Here is a 19,278-nt window from a genome sequence, read left to right as displayed (position 1 = left end):
TTGGTCAACATTATACTGTTTACATACTCTTTCAAATATAAGAATAAAACTGTCAATGTCATCCCCCTCTGCAAATTGTTGCTGAAATTTACTGACATTTATTGATGCTGGGGTCTGGTTATTCCCTTCCCCTTTACCTTCATGACTCTGATGAATGGTCGGCATTTCTTTTTCATGCTGACACTGCTTCTCCTTTTCTTCAGCCTCCAAATGTTGCAATGTGTCTTCAATCGCCAAACGTTTGGCCTCCAGTTCATGCTGACACTGTTTCTCCTTTTCTTCAGCCTCCAAAAGATGCAGTTTCTAATTTTCTTCAATCTCCAAATGTCTCAATCTCTCTTTTTCTTTGATCTCCAAATGCTGCAGTTTCTCTTTTTCTTTGATCTCCAAACGATTGGCCTCCAGTTCAAGTCTCTTTAATTCCAGATCGATTTTTAAGTCCTCTGAGGAAAAGGTGAACTGTCCTGTTTCTGAAGGCCGTAAATCTCCATCACCTGACTGGCTATCTCCCTGGTTGCTGGACTGTGCTGCAGCTGTGATGAAGGCTGAATTCTTATCCTTTTTAGCCAGGTTGGCATGCACCAGTCCTTTGGTTTCACACACCTTAGCCAACTGATTCTTTGTCAGCTTGCTATAATCCCCTGCTGACATCTTTGTCTGCTTTCCCTGACTAAACTAACAAAAATAAATAGACCCGTTGTGAAACAGAAACTCTGATTATTTACCCTGTGGCTGTTGAGAGTACACACATCTTCAGCGAGAACTCCTTACAGGCTACTGAAGTTCAATTAAAATCCCACCACTCTGCCACCAATATGTGATGGCCCATCTTTTCTCTTGGCCAGTAATCAAGGAGCCCCAATCCTCACCACTGACACTGGTGAGAGGTGTTCACTAAGAACATGAATGGATTTAGACAGCATTTCAAATGAAGCTCCCAGCATCAAGTACAGATTCCCTCAAGAGCACCCAAGGAACGCTCTCCAATGGGACTGGACTCTCTGTCTCTCCAGATTGCAAACAAGACTCACTTTGGAGCACTGTGTCCCAGTTCCATGTATCTGACAAACACAACTGAATATCTGATTTTTCACACACACATACACACACACACACACACACACACACACACACACACACACACACACACACACACACATGCACACACACGCACACACACACACACACACACACACACACACACACACACACACACTTGGGAAAGTCTGACACAAATTCAACAGCTGTGTCTCTTCTCTTCAGACTACAAGGTAGATTGTTGCCACCAGTCAAATACTCTAAGGCTCTTAAAAAGGGTAACCTATGATACTGTGTCAAATTAATGCGAATATAAATGGTAGAGTGTGACTGGAATAGTAAGGCTTATCGAAGTGGCCATGGTGTCACTAAAATAAGAACAGATACTCTCAAGATGTCAAAAGTATTCTCTAAAAGACCAGCCACAACTAAAAGGTATAAAAATATTTAATAATGGATAATAAAATAGACAACAGTAATATTTAGTTACAATAAACAACAGAGTTTCAAGTCACAGGGAATATAAAAATAACACAGTTAGATAGAATCTTACAGATGTGGAAAAAAATAATATCAAACTAATCTCACTGTATTATTCATAACTGAACTAAATAGAAACTGTCCCTAGTTAACTCACTTAGTATCGTAAGGAAAGATGTACTGCTGAGATGCTCATTTCCACAAGACAAGATGAGATACTACACATTAACTGAATTGTACAACTAACAACTGAACAACTGAACAGTGATAACTGACATAAATCTTTTATATCAGGTTCCAAACAAAAACAAAAACAAACAACAGACTGCTGCTGCCAGAGTTTTGTCCTCAGTTGTTTATAGAATGATATCACTTTTAGTCACCTGACTCTGGCAAAATTCACCTTCAGAACTCTGTTAAGATTCTGTTGCAGCATTTTTAACATAAGCAACTTTTACAAATACATTTTTAATACAAGCATATGTATGAATCAATATGACAGTCAAATGACATAAGATTATTTACAAAACTTCAACCAGCCATGCTGGCATATGCCACACATGCACTGTCTTCTCCTAGTACAGCTGGAAATACTTCACATAGTCACATCACTAATAACCCAATTGTCTGTCACATGGTTAAGTTTCTATTTCTTCTTACTATGAACTACACTGGAGGACAAAATATCTGGGGACAGAGTATTATGTCTGCCAAGGGGTATCTTACCCCAGACTTTTCCTGCACCTAAAGGGATTGATTGTCTAGTTCCTAAACCAGGTACTGGAATGGCCCCAGATGTTGTATCGAATTCCTGTAGCATAGAGGGCTGTAGGCTAATACCAAAGGGTGACAGGGAAAAAGGTAAGTGGTCTGCAGGCTGTCTTATGGTAGCAACAGATTCATAAACCATAGGCTGAGTCATGTTTTGGTTAATTTTTTTCTTTCACTTTTTAAGTGCTACTGAATTTGACCTGGGGGGGAGGGTCAGCTGTATCAGGATCCAGCAAGTCAAGGGAAAAATGCCAGCCAGAATAATACACTGACACAATTATGGGCTGACTAAGGACAGCAATAATAGAAAATATAAACTGTTCCCACACAGCAAATAGAGTTAAACTGCATAAAATATAGCAGAAATTGTGCTAATTGTTGTTCTGCAATCCGGACAGTGTAGTAAAGAACAGCACACACATTTGCAACAAAAAACGAATATATGCCATTAAATCAAATAGAAACAGAATAAATAAGCATTTACTTAGAGATTCCCTTTTCAGAAATGAAATAAATCTCCACAGAAAAGATAGATAAAGTAATTTTGCAGTAAAATCATGATTTAATGATGCAAATGGTTAAATCAGAAGTAAATATTATAAAAATTAAGACAGAGAGTGAAAACATGCAATATTTTCTTATCAGAACATCAAAATGAACCAGATAAACAGCATAAACAGAAGGCCTCTTGGCACTCTGCTCTACATGCACAAGGCAGTACCTAAAGTTCAGCTGACATCACGGAACTTTAATATTCCAGTACAAGTCATAAAACACTTTAGAAACACCCTATAACTGCATAAAATTAGTGTTAACCATACAAATAATGCAATAAATTAAAATTCCTGGAGAAATTAATAGCAGTAGTAAATGGCAAGAATATTAAAAAATTAACATAAATCAATACACATATTTTCTTTTTTAAATAAAACAAAAATAAATCAAATGTATATTATAATTAAAAAAAGGAAGTTCTCAAAGGGATCTTATCTTAGTCTAAAAGCTGTAATCCATCAATACTGGCTGCTGAGGAGATTCAACTGTGGGAGTCCTACAGCTGGCACTAAAAGACTGAACAACTGACTTTCTGTGGCAGAGATTAGGCTTCCTCTGATGGGAGGAGCTTAGCCAATTCCCTTTACAGAGAGTCAGAAGAGGGACTCCTGAGCTCTGGAAAGCTGTCAGAATGGGTTTGTACAGGCACATAACTCCTATGCCACTGAGGCAGAATAAAAGATGAACATCTAATGTCTGGGCCAAAAGGAAGTTGCCAGCAATATCTTGGGAAAGTCTTATTAAACTTCAGTAAGACTCTGATAATGAGAGGAAATGGGAGATGTATGCAGGAACATTCTTGTCCAGGGAAAAGAAAAGAAAAAAAAAAACATCTGTTTCCCAGGCATGTATGCAAGGAATCCTGGCACAAAACTATAACTGTCTGTTGTGAATGGAGGCAAACAGATTTACTTGGGGTGATCCCCACATGTAGACATATAGAAGACCTCTGGGTTTAACATCCGTTCGCGAGGGTCTGTCCATCATAACAGAGATGTCCAGGAGGTATCCAAGAAATGTTAACCTGTGAGAAGGAACTAAGGAGGATTTCTCCAGGTTTATTTATTATTTGTTTATCAAGGAAGTCTGACTGGGCAGTAAGCTATTTTCAGAAGACGTCTAGGGAAAAAAAACACATCGTATATAAAAGCAAAACAGTTGAAAACAACAAGTATAAACATTTGATATGAATTGCCATTTTTACAAGTACAATATAATATAACAGGATTGTAAAGGTTGGCATCTTTACAAGTATAATACAATATAATACTGAGTAACCAAAGAAACAAAATATTGTCTAGTGAGAGAACTAAGCTTAATTTGTTTAAATTATAAGATGTGAAAAGAATGAGCTAGAAGCAAATGTGAGATAAGTAGAGAAAAGGGATGAATTCAAAAGTGATAGAGATCATGATTAGTTGAGGAAAGGATTATTAATAAGTTGACAATAACTGTCAGAGATGAAAAGAAAGGAATATTTGTATAGATGAGAGTATGTGTGAAAAGTTAGGAGAGGAAGAGATATTTACAAATTACAAATGAATATTTTTTAAAACAATTTTATTAGAAGTGCTGTTGAAAAAACAATCAACATTTAAAGAATGAACCATTTTAAATTATGTGAAAATGTTCATATACAAACTTAATAACCTAGTAATGTGGTCACCATCATCTCAATGTCCTTTCCTTCACTAGTATAATTGAGTTTCATCATTATGACCTATAAGTCTTCTTCAAGTTGTTATGTATCAGATACAACATCTATCTAACTTATATTTAACTATTTTAACAGTACACAAAGATTTAAAAACATTTTTCTTTGCTAAATAAACCATCTTTTTGAAATTTAATTATATATTGAATTTATATAATTTACTAGCTAGCTTTCTGAGATTTAATCCATTTAACCTATCTCATCATAAATGAAATTTATCATTTACTCTTAGCCATCACATTTCTGTTGTTTTCCTATTTTAGCAGAGCAGCTGTAAAAATAACCAAATCAATAGTAGACCTACAATGAAAAACATGTCGACATGAAATCAAACAGATATGACTAAAAGATTAATTCACTTTTCTATTTTCTGTATTCTTCATCTTAAATGTAAGCACTATAAAGTGTGCTTATTTATATAACTCCCATACTCTTTCTTATACTTTGTAGAAAATGCTGTTATGTAAATAAATTAAGATATATTGGACAGGATCTAGCCACCCATTTATTGATCTCTGAGATATGATGAAAGTATGAATATCTATAACTTATCATTTAAATGGGTGACTCATGGTAATCATTGGTGTCAACAAGCAAACCAAGCTAAAACTGAGGCAAGATCTCTTCAGCACAATGAAATTAAATATTTTAAAACAAAGGAAAGAACCATTACTATCCCTGTATCGCTTCAGCTATATCAAGCTCTACCAGTATGTATTATATCATGCTGCAGAGACAAATTCTGGGAGATAAATGTATAGAGTCTACTAGACAGCATAATAGAACTGAACAAAAGAACATATGTAGGCATCATATCAATACAATAATGTGAACAAATGTTTCAAACTAACATCAAGAATAAGGACCTATAAAGTAGCGTTTCAATATTCCAAAGCTACGCAATTTACTGAAGACCAAGGTCAAATGTAATTTTAAGTCATCACTTGAAGAGCCATGACTGTTTCACATACACTGGATCTATTAGAAGTTATAAATAGTTTCTTGTGTTGTTATTTCATATGAAACACTAGAGCAGGTTCTAGCGGGAAACTAAAGGTGAGTCTTAATTGACATTTGTTCTTGTAAACAACTTCTTTAGCTCGAGATTCTGCCAATGACCCAAAGCTTTATTTGCAGTGCTTCAAAAAAACAAAAAAACAAAAATTGTGGCAGCCACTCAATGGACACAAAAGGTCCAAACACTGTCAATAACCCTTCTAAGTTCAAAAACCACCTCATTAAAACATTACCAATCATTCCAATGACCATCAATCCATACTCAACATCACATCATTTCAATAAACGTTTTTAAATCAGCAAACCCTTCTAGTCTTCATCAATATCACACCACAAGCTCACTCGTGTCCTCAGCAACCAATTGAACTCATATTCCAAAGTAAATCCATGCCAATAAATACAAGGACATTACAAAAACATACAATATGGCAGAGATAGAGACTTTAAAAACAAATTACATGCATCTGCTTCCTTCTCAAGCCCCAATCAGCTTCATCACAGCAATACTGATTCACAGAGCCAGCATACAAAATGAACGACCCTGAAAAATCACTTACTGCAAATCAAATAGCCTTTTCAAATTCCCAGAAAGAGGGACATAGTGAGCTTCAACACAACACCCACAGTCAACTAGATGAGAACCATGAAACGGACACATAAAATACGTTTTCGCACACATGTCATCACTTAGATATTTATAACTATTAATCTCTATAAATCTGGAGCAATTCTAATACAGCACTTATTAATTCCAGGTGAGCTGTTATATAGCCAATCAAAGAGATATCCATAATAAGCTGTTGCCTTAATCATTCTAGTTAACAAGTAATCAACACCAAATTCTTATTAAATTGAATCAAGTGATATAATAAAATACACAACAGGAAAACAAACAAGAAGCACAACTAGCAATGAGCATTAATCTAAATTTAAAAATAAGAATATATTACTATAGAGCACTGCAACCATCATTAAGCACATCTCTAATAGTAGGAAAATAACATAACTACTTATATAGTAACAAAATAAGAAGCTCACCTGGAAATCCGTTTCCTTTTCCTGACTTATAGGGTCATAATAACAGAATGCTTGAAGATTCAGTTAAAGATATTTCTCTATATATAAGACTCTTTTAATGTTAAAAGGATTTGAAGAATGATATATTCTAGCTAATACTTTTTGATTGATTAATTGTTAATAATTTTTAAGCTTCTTTTTAGGATCAAATGTTTTCCAGGTGTTATTGTCTGCAATTCTTTTAAGGCTAGTAATTGCCCATTCCATGTCTTCAATTCTTTCTATTATTTTGTTATTTTTAATGAATGAGATGGCAGAGTCTAGATCGTCAAATATTTTATAACCACTTTGATGAAAGATTTTTAGTCTTGTAGGGAATAGCAAGTGGGTTTTTATTTGATTTTTTTCTTGAGCTCTTTGATCAAAGGCAGAAAGATTTTTCTTTTTGAAATCACAGCTGGAGAATAATCATTATCAAATCAAATTACTTTATCTTTTATTTTAATTGGTGATTTTGCCCATGCTGTCTTTAATGCCATCTCTTTGTCATGAGAAGAGAGAAATTTCACAATGACAGATTTAGTGAAACTATTTTTGTTATTTTTAGCTTTTACCAAAGATCGATGTGCTCTTTCAATCCCATATGAAAAAGCTTCTGGGAGTTCCAAAATTTCAGGTATGCATGAAGAGAGGATTTTCATCATATCAGTTCATTCTATGTCTGGTAAGCCAAATATTCTTATATTGTTTCTTTGTGACCTATTCTCAAGACAATCCACTTTTGATTGAAGGAGAGTTTTGTATTAATAAAAACTCAATATCATGTTCATTGTCTTGAGTTCTGCTGTCTTTGTCATTCAGTGCTGTTTCTATTCCAGATATCTCCTTTTTCTGCTGGGTAAGGTCATCATGTATAAGATCCATTTGTTGAGAACATTTCTCTTTAAAGTTATCCAGTTTCATATCCATTTTATCTAGTTTTTTTGAGAGTTCTTGTAGGTTAGTTATTAATGATTGGAATTCTTTTTTAAAAGTTGTTTCTTGATGTGAAGATTTGTTGGAGCTCGTGTTGTTCTGATGTAGAAGATTTCTTAATAATTTTTTGACAGGAAAAATTAAAATTTATGAAAAAACTGTTTAGATATTATCATAATATATAGTCTAAATATGTTATTGAAGACAAAAAAATCCAGAATTAGGATAGATATATTCTTAAAATCTTGTCAGAAAAATGAAAGACAGAGCTGATAAAAAATGCTGCTACACAGTGGACATCTTGGCCACGCCCCCTACCAACGAATATTTGGAGGATATGTTCTTTGGTAGGGTTGCAAGTAAGAGTTTTAGCAGTGAAATAGGAGGTGGTAATAAGATAGGGGAAGTGATAGTTGGTCAGAAAATGAAAATGATTATAACTGAGAATCCTGAGTGGAATCTGCATAAGATGAAGAAATCATTCAGGCATGCTTCTCAAACTCTTAGCACAAGAATTCTTAACAAAGCCAAAAATATTGGTGAGACAAAAGCCCAAATTCAGGGACAGCTTTCAAATATTGCTCTTATACAGTTAGAAAGTTGATAGAATAAAAGCTCAGCTTTTACACTGACACACATTACGTCTAAACACAAATTCTGTCATTATAGTGAATTTAGTCTTAAATGGTTTGTCAGAAAAGCACAACTTATATGATGAACAGACCTAAAGTAAAAGGCAAAAATCTGGAATTCATCAAATTTCTGGAAGGTTGGGAGGTCTGCATCCAACTAAGCATAAATATGGTTTCCCTGAAATCTGCAGGAGGCAACTGCTGGAGGTAGGCATATTGCAAATAGTCTTGTTGCTGTAGAAAATCCAAAAGTAAGGATATTAAATGAAAATGTCACCTAGACACACACAAAAAAAAAATCTTAAGTAACACCTGAACTCTTTGTGAACTGGGATATGGTGATATGCATCCTTGAGGTCTAGAGTCAATAAAAAATAATCTGAAAGAAGAAGCAGGAAAAGGGGGTTGAATAGTTATCATCTTGAACCTTTGCAGTGAAGCTAAGGAGTCTTTTAATTCAGTGATGGAGGACCCTGGAACCTCTAGTCAGCACTGGGTGAACCTTCTAAATAAAATAAAGTTTTTCCAGAAAACTCCTTATGTTTGTAAGAACACAGTCTTATTTTTCCATTAGGGCTACTGGAACTAGCTCATCTCACCCAGCATCTGAATATAATTGTGCAGGATGTGACACACCAACTCCTACCTTATTACACAGATTTTGGAAATGTCCTGTAATCTCCCTATCATGGACCACAGTCACTTCTTCGATTAATGCTTTCACAGATTTTTACATACCTTGTTATAAGTTCACCTTCTGAGAAGGTTTAACTAGTGGAGGCATGTTGAAGACAATTCATAAATTGGTTACTTCAAATCTCTGCTGTTTTTCAGGACTTATATAACCTCAGCATGAAAAACTCTCAGCACATTGCCAGCTTAGGGTTTAAGATTACGACTAATCTGTAAAGGTAAATTGCTATTGGGCTGTTGTTAACTTCCATTTTTTTCTGAATTCCAATCTTCAAGTAATTTTAACAAGGATGCTTCCCTTCTTTGGCTCCACTTCACAGCTGAGCTACAGAAGCTCTCCCCTATCTCCAAACCTGATCAATTTTGCTGATCCTTCTCTTGTAATTATATTTTGACTCATTTATAGCACAATGCATGTTCCTAATCAATTATACCTTTTAATTATTTTGATTATTATTTAACTATTATCATTAAGCCCCATAACAATTTAGTAAATTCATTTTGATATAGGCCACTCTACTTGCTCATTCTCTTTATATTTCACTTTCTTACTTTATCTATTTTTGCTGTATATATTTCATAGAGTTTTTTAAAAGTTACTCAAGGTTATATGGATTGAAGAATTGCCAATTAATTCTATTGTACTTGTTATCTATTTTTCTAATTGTTGTTTGAAAGTGCTATTGTTATTTGCCGTTATCATATGAATCTAATAAAATGGTATAAAAACATTGTGAACCTTGTGATGAACAGAAAGATATTCAGAATTGAAAGATCCACTCCTAGTAACATTCTAATATGTATATATGTATATGTCTACGTTCATAGGTTTCATATGTCCGTACGTGAGTACTAGACTAACAACCTCTTGGGCCTTTTTAAGCCTAACCATGCATCCCAAATCTCTGATAAGTGATTGTACCCTTTATAAGTGCAAGCAGGGGCTGGGAGATGAACTATTTACAGGCTGTCTATGTTCATTAAAGACATAGGTGCCAAACCAGGGATGAATTTCCTGTTCCACATCCAACTGTCTAAGTTACACTTGAATTGGGTTAGGGAGGAACTCTGCTTCACTTGGATCGGGAGCCCATTCCAGAGAAGGGGTAGTCTCTTGGATACATTCCTGTCTCTCCAGCAGATCCTATTTATATCACAGGCAAAGGTTAAGACTTTAGAATGTGTAATTCTGGCACTGTTTATTTTGCAGATATGCAGGAGGTCCAGCAGGGTAGAGTCCAAATATGCTTTGTATGCCAGGCATAGATCTCCCCTCAGCAGCCTGTAGAAGACAGAATAGAGGGATAGAAATTTGAGGTGGTCTGCATAGCACGTAACTTATGCCCTATATTCTTTTACTGAGGGGCCTTTGTGGACATTCCAGTTGTTGGATATGCCTGCTTAGGAAGCATCATACTCAGTGATAGGTCTGATGAATGCTATACATGTGGGTATGTGTATATGTATATGGCATATGGCGTATGTATGTATGGGTATATATGATATATGTTTGCATTTATGTAGGTCTATACCCACACACACACACACACACACACACACACACACACACACACACACACACACACACACACACACACACACACACACACACACACACACACACACACATATATATATATATATATATATATATATATATTTTTTTTTTTTTTTATATATTTGGTATGCAAGTACCGGAAGTATTTCCAGAGGATTGGGGGAATCCAGATTTAGAAGGTCATAATACCTTTCTTTGTCTCTCATTTAATTTCTGAAATAGTGTCAAAAATGTCACTCTTTAGCAGGTGATTCAGAAGAAATATTTTTCTCTGACTCCAACTCATAAGCAACTGGAGAAGAGAGTTAGGAGACATAATATAGCTCTTCTTCCTTTGACTCACAGAGTAGCTTCTCTTCGGAGGAAGAGGGAGAACTTTTCCTTTTTAAATAAAATTAAACTGGACAGAGGGTTATAGAGACTGGAAAGCTCTAAAGACTTCTTGGGCAAAATTGTACCATTCCTCTTGTGACCCCTTCAAACTAGTTGGAGTTCAAGGAAGAGAAAAATGTTTATTTTGAGATTTTCTTTCTGGGTTTGTCAAGTCTAATAGTGTTGGAGGCACTGGATGTCTAGACTACCATGGCAGAACTTGCTACCATTTCTCTTACCAAAACCCGAAGTATAACATCATTCCTTTCAGTCAAATGAAATGGTGTTCTCTCTTCTCACTTGGCACCTGACACCCAGTTTGACTGAATTTGTGTGAATCCTGATCCTTAACAGTGTCCCATAGAGCATGACCAAAGAGGTTGGGAAGATCAGACTGAAGATCTGAGGGTTCCACAACTACATCAGCAGGAATGTCAGATACACGCTGGAAAAAAGATGTAGACAGAAATATTCCCTTCAGTATCTACTTTACCATTTTTTAAATTTCTTATTCAGCTGAAGGGGGGCGTACAATGAAGAGGAGTAGGTAACCATGGATGCCCAAGCCAAGGCTTTGAGCCATATTTTCTCCAAATGGAGTTTGAGGCTACCGAGCCTACTGCAAAATTCCTTTTGGTGTAAATTATAATTTTTTTATAAATTTTTATATATATATATATATATATATATATATATATATATATATATATACATATATACATACATAATGTCACACAAATGTAATTTGTCACTTTTTTTCCAGAGGAAACATGCAGGCCTTGTGGGAGTCCTTGTATGGGATCTATCTCTACACCATGCATATTTTCACCTTCTGGCAGACATAAGAAAAATGCAAGTATACTTTTCTGAGAAAAAAAATAAAGGAAGTCCCCAAAAGAGGTACTTATCTGCCTACAAAGCTGAAATAAAAGAAATCTACTGACATGATACAGTATGGACAAGATGACTGACCAAACTTTTCAATAGCCAGAAACTCTAAAATTTGGTGCCTGTATGTCCTATTTATATTAGCCCTTCCATGGATGTACTATGCATCAGGAAGGTACCCGAAAGCCTTTGTAAATTTGCTGGATATCTGCTATCCTTGACAGGGTACGTCCCATAGACCTTTATGCTACTGCAACACTAATCTAATGATGACTATCTATATTAGTTCCCGAAGGCCATCCACTTAACAACTCTTTAATTCCATTTAGGAATATATTTAACACATTTGCTAGTAAAACAGCGTACCTGAATATGAAACTGGGCCTTGCTATGTAGGAAAACAATTTTCAAGTGATCCAAGTTGTCAGCTTTCCTACTGCTTTTGTTACTATAGCTACAAGCTACAGTGAGTATAACTAGCTCTCTCTGTCTTATACAATGTATCTTGATCCAATTTTCTGAGCTTCAAATCTGTTATATTTTAGTAGCTTGTATGGTTGCATGCCTGCTTTCAACGTCTGACTTTCTGAAATAAAACATATCAGATACGGTGGTGACCGCACTCTAATTACAACAGTGTTTACAGCACACATAGCTTAATGACATTTTCTTAATTAAATTCATACATAAATAACACTAAAACAGTTATTTTTAAGTGGTTCGGTTTAATGCATTGAAATGTTACACATTATTTTAGTGCAAGGATATCCTATTTCTATTTCTGTTACTTATTTATTGTATTGACTTCTGCATAAATCCGTAATCACAATACATTCCTTCAAGAGTAGGATGAAGTTTTATACAGATATACCAAAGGAGCAGAATGAGTCTACTTAGGTAAGAATGACATCAAACGCTTTGAAGTGGCTAGCTGAAGCACAACTATACTCTAAAATGTGCAGAGTGGCTTTTTGCAGGATTTCTTTGTGGTTCATATAAATCATAATTACTTTCCTTATGTCAGTTGGCAAGGTGCTTTAGGTTTTTTTCTTTCACTTTCAGCACTGCTGTGTGACCATGGACTTGGTATACACGGGTAGAGTCTCCTACATGGAGGTGGAGGGGGGGGTTGACCCTACAAAAATATATTTTTACTGCATTTTCAAGATACTTTCATACATTAAAAAGTGATAAAATGTAACTCAAACTGCTGTGTTAGGATGAAATGAAGGTAATGTTTTTCATAATGTATATATTTATTTAGTGCTTTGGGAGCAATGGGCTTGACATGCTCAAATTCCATGTGGTGGAAATGGTGAAAGGAAAAAGTGTAGCATTCTTTATTCCTGCTCTCCTTCCTGCATGAATACTAATAGTCCAATTATTGTTTTTATTTTTTAACAAGGTAGGACATACAGACATAACTGCTTCTACTTTAATATGTTAACTAGTATGAGCTGGTTAAGCTACTTTCTTGGCCATATTGTAAATAAAGACAATTGTGGGACTGGTATATTGGTTTGTACAATATTCACTACATTCATTCTCTGAGTTACATTTGTAGATAAGTGTGTATCTTGAACCTAGTCAGTCAATGTAGCTAGATAGCATGTGCATATAAGTTACTGGGCATGTGCAAAATCATGGCCATTTTGTATAGTCAGCTAGAGTGAGTGCAAGCATGAATGGAGATGCACGTGTGAGTGTGTTTGAAGTAATGAGTCAGTCAGTTAGCTTATGAAGTTCGAAGTATCTTCCAGTTACAACTCCTGATGTGTTTATGTACAATAAATGACTTGAATACATACCCAGCCTCAGTGTCTCATTTAAATACATGCAATTAAAAATTGGAGATACCTTTTAGCTAATTTCATTTAATAATAGTCAAAGAAAAGATATCTTCAAGTTCTTCAAAAGCTTCAAATTTTCTGTCAGAATTTCAGTTGCTTGGTTAAGAGAGAAGAGACTTCAACATGAGTCACTCAAGAAATGGTACACAGGATTCTTGTGTTAAACAGACATCCAGTCAATACAATCTAGTATGCAGGATGCATCGCTAAAATAGACAAACTGGATATTAAGCTAGAGAGTTTCAAAGAAGAGACCAGAAAGAGGATGGAACATTTTGAAATTTGTATGAAACAACAAGATGCACAAATGAACAGTATGGAAGAGATTGATGAAGTTCTGCTGGTGTTACAGAACAAAATTGTTACTGTGTGGCTGAGCAGTCATATTTTCTAAGGGTTATTAGTGGTGTTATTAGTTTATTGTTAACCCTATCCATTTGATTTGTTTTTTAGACTTTGAATGATCATGTAGGAAGAATAACTGAAGGTGAGTTTCAGATTGAATTTCTTTTAAAATAAAATAACTAATTCATAGAAAAACTTGATGATTTGGAAAATATAATGAGATGAAGTGACATTACAATTTATGGTATATCTGAAAAGTATGAGGGAGACAATATAATAAACTTCTTAACTACCTGGCTACATAAAACATTAAATCTACCTGAAAAGTTATCTTTTGGAACTAAAAGAGCACACAGATCCCTGAGAGCACCTTCTAAGAAGGAAAACTCACCAAAATGCTCAATTATAGTTAAGGTCATGTCTAATTTAGAAAAAGATAAAATATTAAAAGCAGCATAGTCCAACCCACCTCTTAAAACAGGTGAAAATGTAGTCAGATTAGACAATGATTATTTCAGTAAAGTAATAAGTAAAAGAAAATCCTGTTTACCATTGATTAAGGAACTTAAAAAGAACAGTATTAAACCCACTTTGGTGTCTCCTGCAAAGATAAAATTATTTCTTTCTGAAGAAACCACAATATTTAACACACTGGAGGAGGTATCCACTTTTGTTAGCAGCAATAAAATCCTTAATACTGAAGAAATAGAGTGGAACAATATATCTCTGAGCAGACAAAGTAAGCTAAATTCTTGGAAAATTGCTTCCAAAACTAAAAAGTCTAAAAACAAGTGGCTGTTATTCCCTGATTGCAGGACTATTATTTTCTGAAACAACACATCTTCCCTTTAAGTAAAAAGTTTGTAGTGGACTTTAAGCTTTAAAACATATATACATATGAATTTATATTTTAAGCTGAAACATTTTTCATGATGAGGAATATAAAGGGTTAGTTTTACTGTTTGATCATATTTACAGCAAATGGCAATGCATTTCATTTAACTAAACCTGTAAGTGTGTTTCTAAATGTTAAATAAATACTTTCTGTAAGAGAATGTCATTATACTATAACAATACAATTGGTAACTTTAAAGCTATACAAGCTAAGAATTTTATTTGTTCAACTTTGCTTAGTATGTGCATTGCTAGGTTAACTTTATGTCAATCTAAGTAATCTGCTAATTAGAAGTGTTAAAGTGCTGGTGATTTTGTTTTCCTTATTCATATTATAACACATTCCTTTCATGGATCACTTATGCAACAACTGATACTTTAGAAAAACGTATTTATTATTTATTTATTCCAGTTTGATGACCAGGGAGGTCCACTGGACTCGGAGAGCCCATTTTCAGTGGAGGCCCGGAGAGAAAAGGTCCAACAATACATAGTTACATGAATAATTACTAAGAAACTTTGCATTACTGACAAATAAACAGGTAGCATTCATAAAGAAACAAACAATTACAATTTTGTTTGGGTGTATAAGACAGTCAAATGGCCTCAAGGCTAGATTTTTACAGTATAGTTATTTATACATAATACAAATGAGCAAGGTTAGCTAGGTGAGAGGTTAGCCAGGAGTAAAAGTGGAGGAGACCTTGAGAGGTATAGGGTGAAGAGTACAGTTGCATTTCCTGTTTGAGTAAAGGTGAGAATGAAGAAGAGTTTTAAAGTTTTCAAGGTTATCGCAGGTCCTAAGAGTGGAGGGAAGAGCTAAGGTGAAGGAAAGCAGAAGTTGACCAGCTGGGCACTTGGGTTTGTGGATGGTGATTAGGTTTTGGTAGACAGATCTAAGTGTTCTATGGGGAGTATATGGTTGTAGGATATTGTTTAGTGCAGGGCACTTGGTAGGTTGGAATAGTAGTCTATAGGCAGTTATGATTTGGAGAAAGTCAAGTTGGTTATGGAGTTCAAGCCAGTTTAATGAGTGAAGGGAGGAACAGTGATGAGAGGAAGATTTGGCTTTGGTAGCAAATCTGGAGATTTTATTGTAACATACTTCTAGTTTGGAGGATAGTGAGGAGGATAAATTAGTAAGCAGAGGGGCGCCATACAGTAGAGAGGGAAGGAGATAAGTAGTGGCAAGAGTTAGTCTGGTAGCAGGAGAGAGGAAGTGGTTGTTTCTATAAAGTAGGATGAGTTTTATGTGGGTTTTCTTTATGTTTAGCTGGATGTGAGTATTACATTTTAGGTGTTCATCAATGGTTACACCAAGAAGTTTGGCAGAGGGAATGACCTCTAAAATGAAGTTGTTATGGCTGGTTATTTGGAATGAGTTTTTATCAATATGGGAGAACTTAGAAGGAGAGAATAGAAGGATTTTAGTTTTTTTAGCATTTAATGAGAGGTGATTTTGGAGCATCCAGTTTTCGGTAGTTGAGAAGGCAGTTTGTGTCAGTAGTTGGAGATCAGTTAAGTTGGAGGTGCAGCAGATCAAAGTAGAATCGTCAGCATATTGAACAATTTTAGTTTTGGGTATGGTCTTGTAAAAGTCTTTAATAAAGATGTTGAATAGAACTGGGCCAAGTATGGATTCTTGGGGTACTCCAGTGGGGGGGTAGAACTGAAGGTGGAGGTGCCCTTGCCCCATTTGACAGCCTGGAAACTGTCGGAAAGATAGCTGGAGAACCAGGAGAGAGTTTGGTGGGAGATATTGAGATTAGACAGATGATTTAGAAGGTGGGTGTGGGAGATGGTATCAAAAGCTTTAGATATGTCCAGCAGAACTGAAGATACTAAATTACTGGAGTCACGGGCTAAATTGACAGTATGTAAGAAGGAGAGAGGGTGGTGTTGGTACTATGTCCTGGGTGGAAGCCATGTTGGGTAGGAGAGAGTAGCTGGTGTTTGGTAAGGAATGGCAAGAGCTGAAGGTGAATGCATTTTTCAAGGAGTGTAGAGAGAGGGGAAAGGATAGCTATGGGGCGGAAATTAGATACGTTACAGTTTTTGTCACCCTTGTGAAGTAGAAGAATATATGCAGAGTGCCATAGTTTGGGTACATAGGATTCAAGCAGGGATCTATTGGTCAGGATGCTAATAGGGAGAGCAATATCATCGGAGGCTATTTTTAAGAAGGAGGAGGGAATGTTGTCAGGGGCATTGGAGCAAGGCTTTAGTTTAGAGAGTAGTTTCTTTATTTGGTAGGTGGAGATGGGTTTGAGTTCAAAAGTAGGGGGGAGGAGGGAGAGGATGTTTGGTTGGGGTGGGGTTAAGGGTTGTTGTTGGTAAAGGTCTTAGTTAGCTCAGCAATAGAAGTGGTGAAGAAGGTGTTGAATAGTGAGCCAATTTCAAGGTCAGATTTGCTGGTGTCGGGGCAGGGATTGTTTTTAGTACCTGGCCTAAGGGGAGAGTTGATAGAGTTCCAAATTTGTTTGGGATTTTTGCATGATTTATTTGCATTTTGATGTAGTAGGACTTTTTATCTTTGATAACATGTTTTTTTGGCAAGGTTTCTTAGTTGTTTGTATTTAAGTAAGATGTCTTTTTGTTTAGTTTGAAGGTATGTTTTCTAGGTTTTATCTCTTTGTAGCATAATCTTTTTGGTGTCTTTGGTAAGCCACTGGGTGGTCTTAGTTTTTACTCTTTTTGTTCTTACTGGAGCTAGGGAGTTAAGGACATTTAAGAAAGTTGAATTGAAAAAGTCAATGGCTGAGTCTAATGGAAGAGTTTTCAGAGGGTTCCAATTGGTATTCCAGAATGAATCAGAGAAAGTAGTAGGGTTAAAGTTAGAGAATTTCCGAGTGTGGATAAACTGGTGGGAGTGTGGGGGGTGAGGGAAGCTTGATGGGTGAAGGCAGTGAGGTGGTCTCCTAATGGGTCTAGTAAGACACCAGATTGTATCACTTTATTGGGATGAGATACTAGGATCCAGTCTAGTATGGAGCCTGGGAGGTTGGTTTTGTTGGGTCTAGTGATGGTGTTAGTAAGCTGAGTGTAGTTAAATAGATTGATTGACATGGTGGGGTTAGGTTTGTTGATTTTGTTCCAGTCTATATTTACATCACCTAATATGTAGGCTTCCAGTTTAATATTTGAGGAGGCCCAAGACAGGATGTCTTCCAGGGTGTTGATGTTGTTACCTAGAGGAATATAGAGGGAAATGAAGCAGATGCTTTTATGATTGTTAATTTTTAGAAGGCCTGCTACAAGTTCAGCATTATTGAAAGAAGGGATGGGATTAGGATATGGAGTAAAGGACAGCTGGTTGGAGTAGACTAGTGTGACACCGCCACCTCGAGTACTTAGGCAGTCAGATCGAAGTGATTGAAATCCAGGGTGAATGAATTCAGAGTCACTTATATGAGGTTTTTAGCCAGGTTTCACTTATGAAACAACTGATACTTTAGAAAAACCTGAGAAGAAAACTGTTCCATTTTTTCAGAATGCTGGAGTCTTCCCACCTTGAGCTGTGCTGAAGAAAATCTAGGTCAAAGTTTATCACTGATGTCCGTGAAAGAAGAAAATAGCTTTCTATTTTTTCCTTGTGTGTGTATATGAGAAAGCTACTCAAATTAACCTATTTTCTTTTCTTTTCTTAGAAGTAAAGAATTAGTAGACAAAAACTATAGCAACATTTAATACTGAGATATTGTAGCATATAATTTGCTTACATTTACACATTAATAGCTTATGATGTAGTGTTATTAACTTTAACTATACATATTAATTGTATGTATTAACTGAAATAAGTAAAGTTAGATGCTTGTTACTGATTAGAATAGCTTAAAGGAACTAAGAAGAATGAGAAACTTTTAGAGGAAATTGGAAGCTGCTGTGTGCTGTGAGTTGTCATTTTCACATGCTGTAGTCAAATTCTGATATCAGCATATAAACCTTAGATCAGAACAGCAGTTCACAATGCTAAAAACACGCATTCAAAATAAATAAGCAGGAAGTCTTTTATATATAGTCAAAATTGCTTGTAATATGAGAATTAATAAGAGTAAACCCTTTACGAATAATATGCATATGCACAAGGAATGCAATGTCTACTATGTAAGATGAACAAAAGAGCAGTATCAGTAAATCAAGCAATATGTACACATACTACAGTCATTAATAGACAGCTGATGATTAAATAGATTTTTGATAGGAGAGTTTAGAAATACAATATATAAAGAAATAGGTAGAATACTTGTGGGGAAATATGACAGAAAATACATTTAAATAACAAACTGCTTTTAAGAAAGATGTCTATTACATATACCTATATATGACAAAAAAGTGAAGGTAAAGATCTTATATAATTTGTATAGAAAATCAAATAGAATTTTGAAAATAAACTGAAAGCTGAAATTTGAAGCTTAGTCATGTGAACTTTGAATCTTTTTACATGTTGTGTGTTACTAGATTCACTAAGACTACCTGAAA

At 35.4% G+C, this 19,278-nt stretch overlaps 1 protein-coding gene across 1 annotated transcript in view; it reads left to right on the top strand.

Moving 5' to 3' along the window:
• TIGIT (T cell immunoreceptor with Ig and ITIM domains) overlaps positions 1 to 19,278 on the top strand; it is a 483,149-nt gene that overhangs the window by 144,339 nt on the left and 319,532 nt on the right. Inside the window, exon 2 of the mRNA XM_044072774.1 lies at positions 7,200 to 7,316. Within this exon, the coding sequence (XP_043928709.1) occupies positions 7,200 to 7,316 (117 nt within the window). The remainder of the gene's footprint in view (positions 1 to 7,199; positions 7,317 to 19,278) is intronic.

The sequence above is a fragment of the Protopterus annectens genome, chromosome 5.part1 (assembly GCF_019279795.1).
Source record: "Protopterus annectens isolate FY-2018-M chromosome 5.part1, PAN1.0, whole genome shotgun sequence".
Taxonomy (NCBI): Eukaryota; Metazoa; Chordata; order Ceratodontiformes; family Protopteridae; genus Protopterus; species Protopterus annectens.
This window is presented reverse-complemented; position numbering and strand designations above follow the sequence as displayed.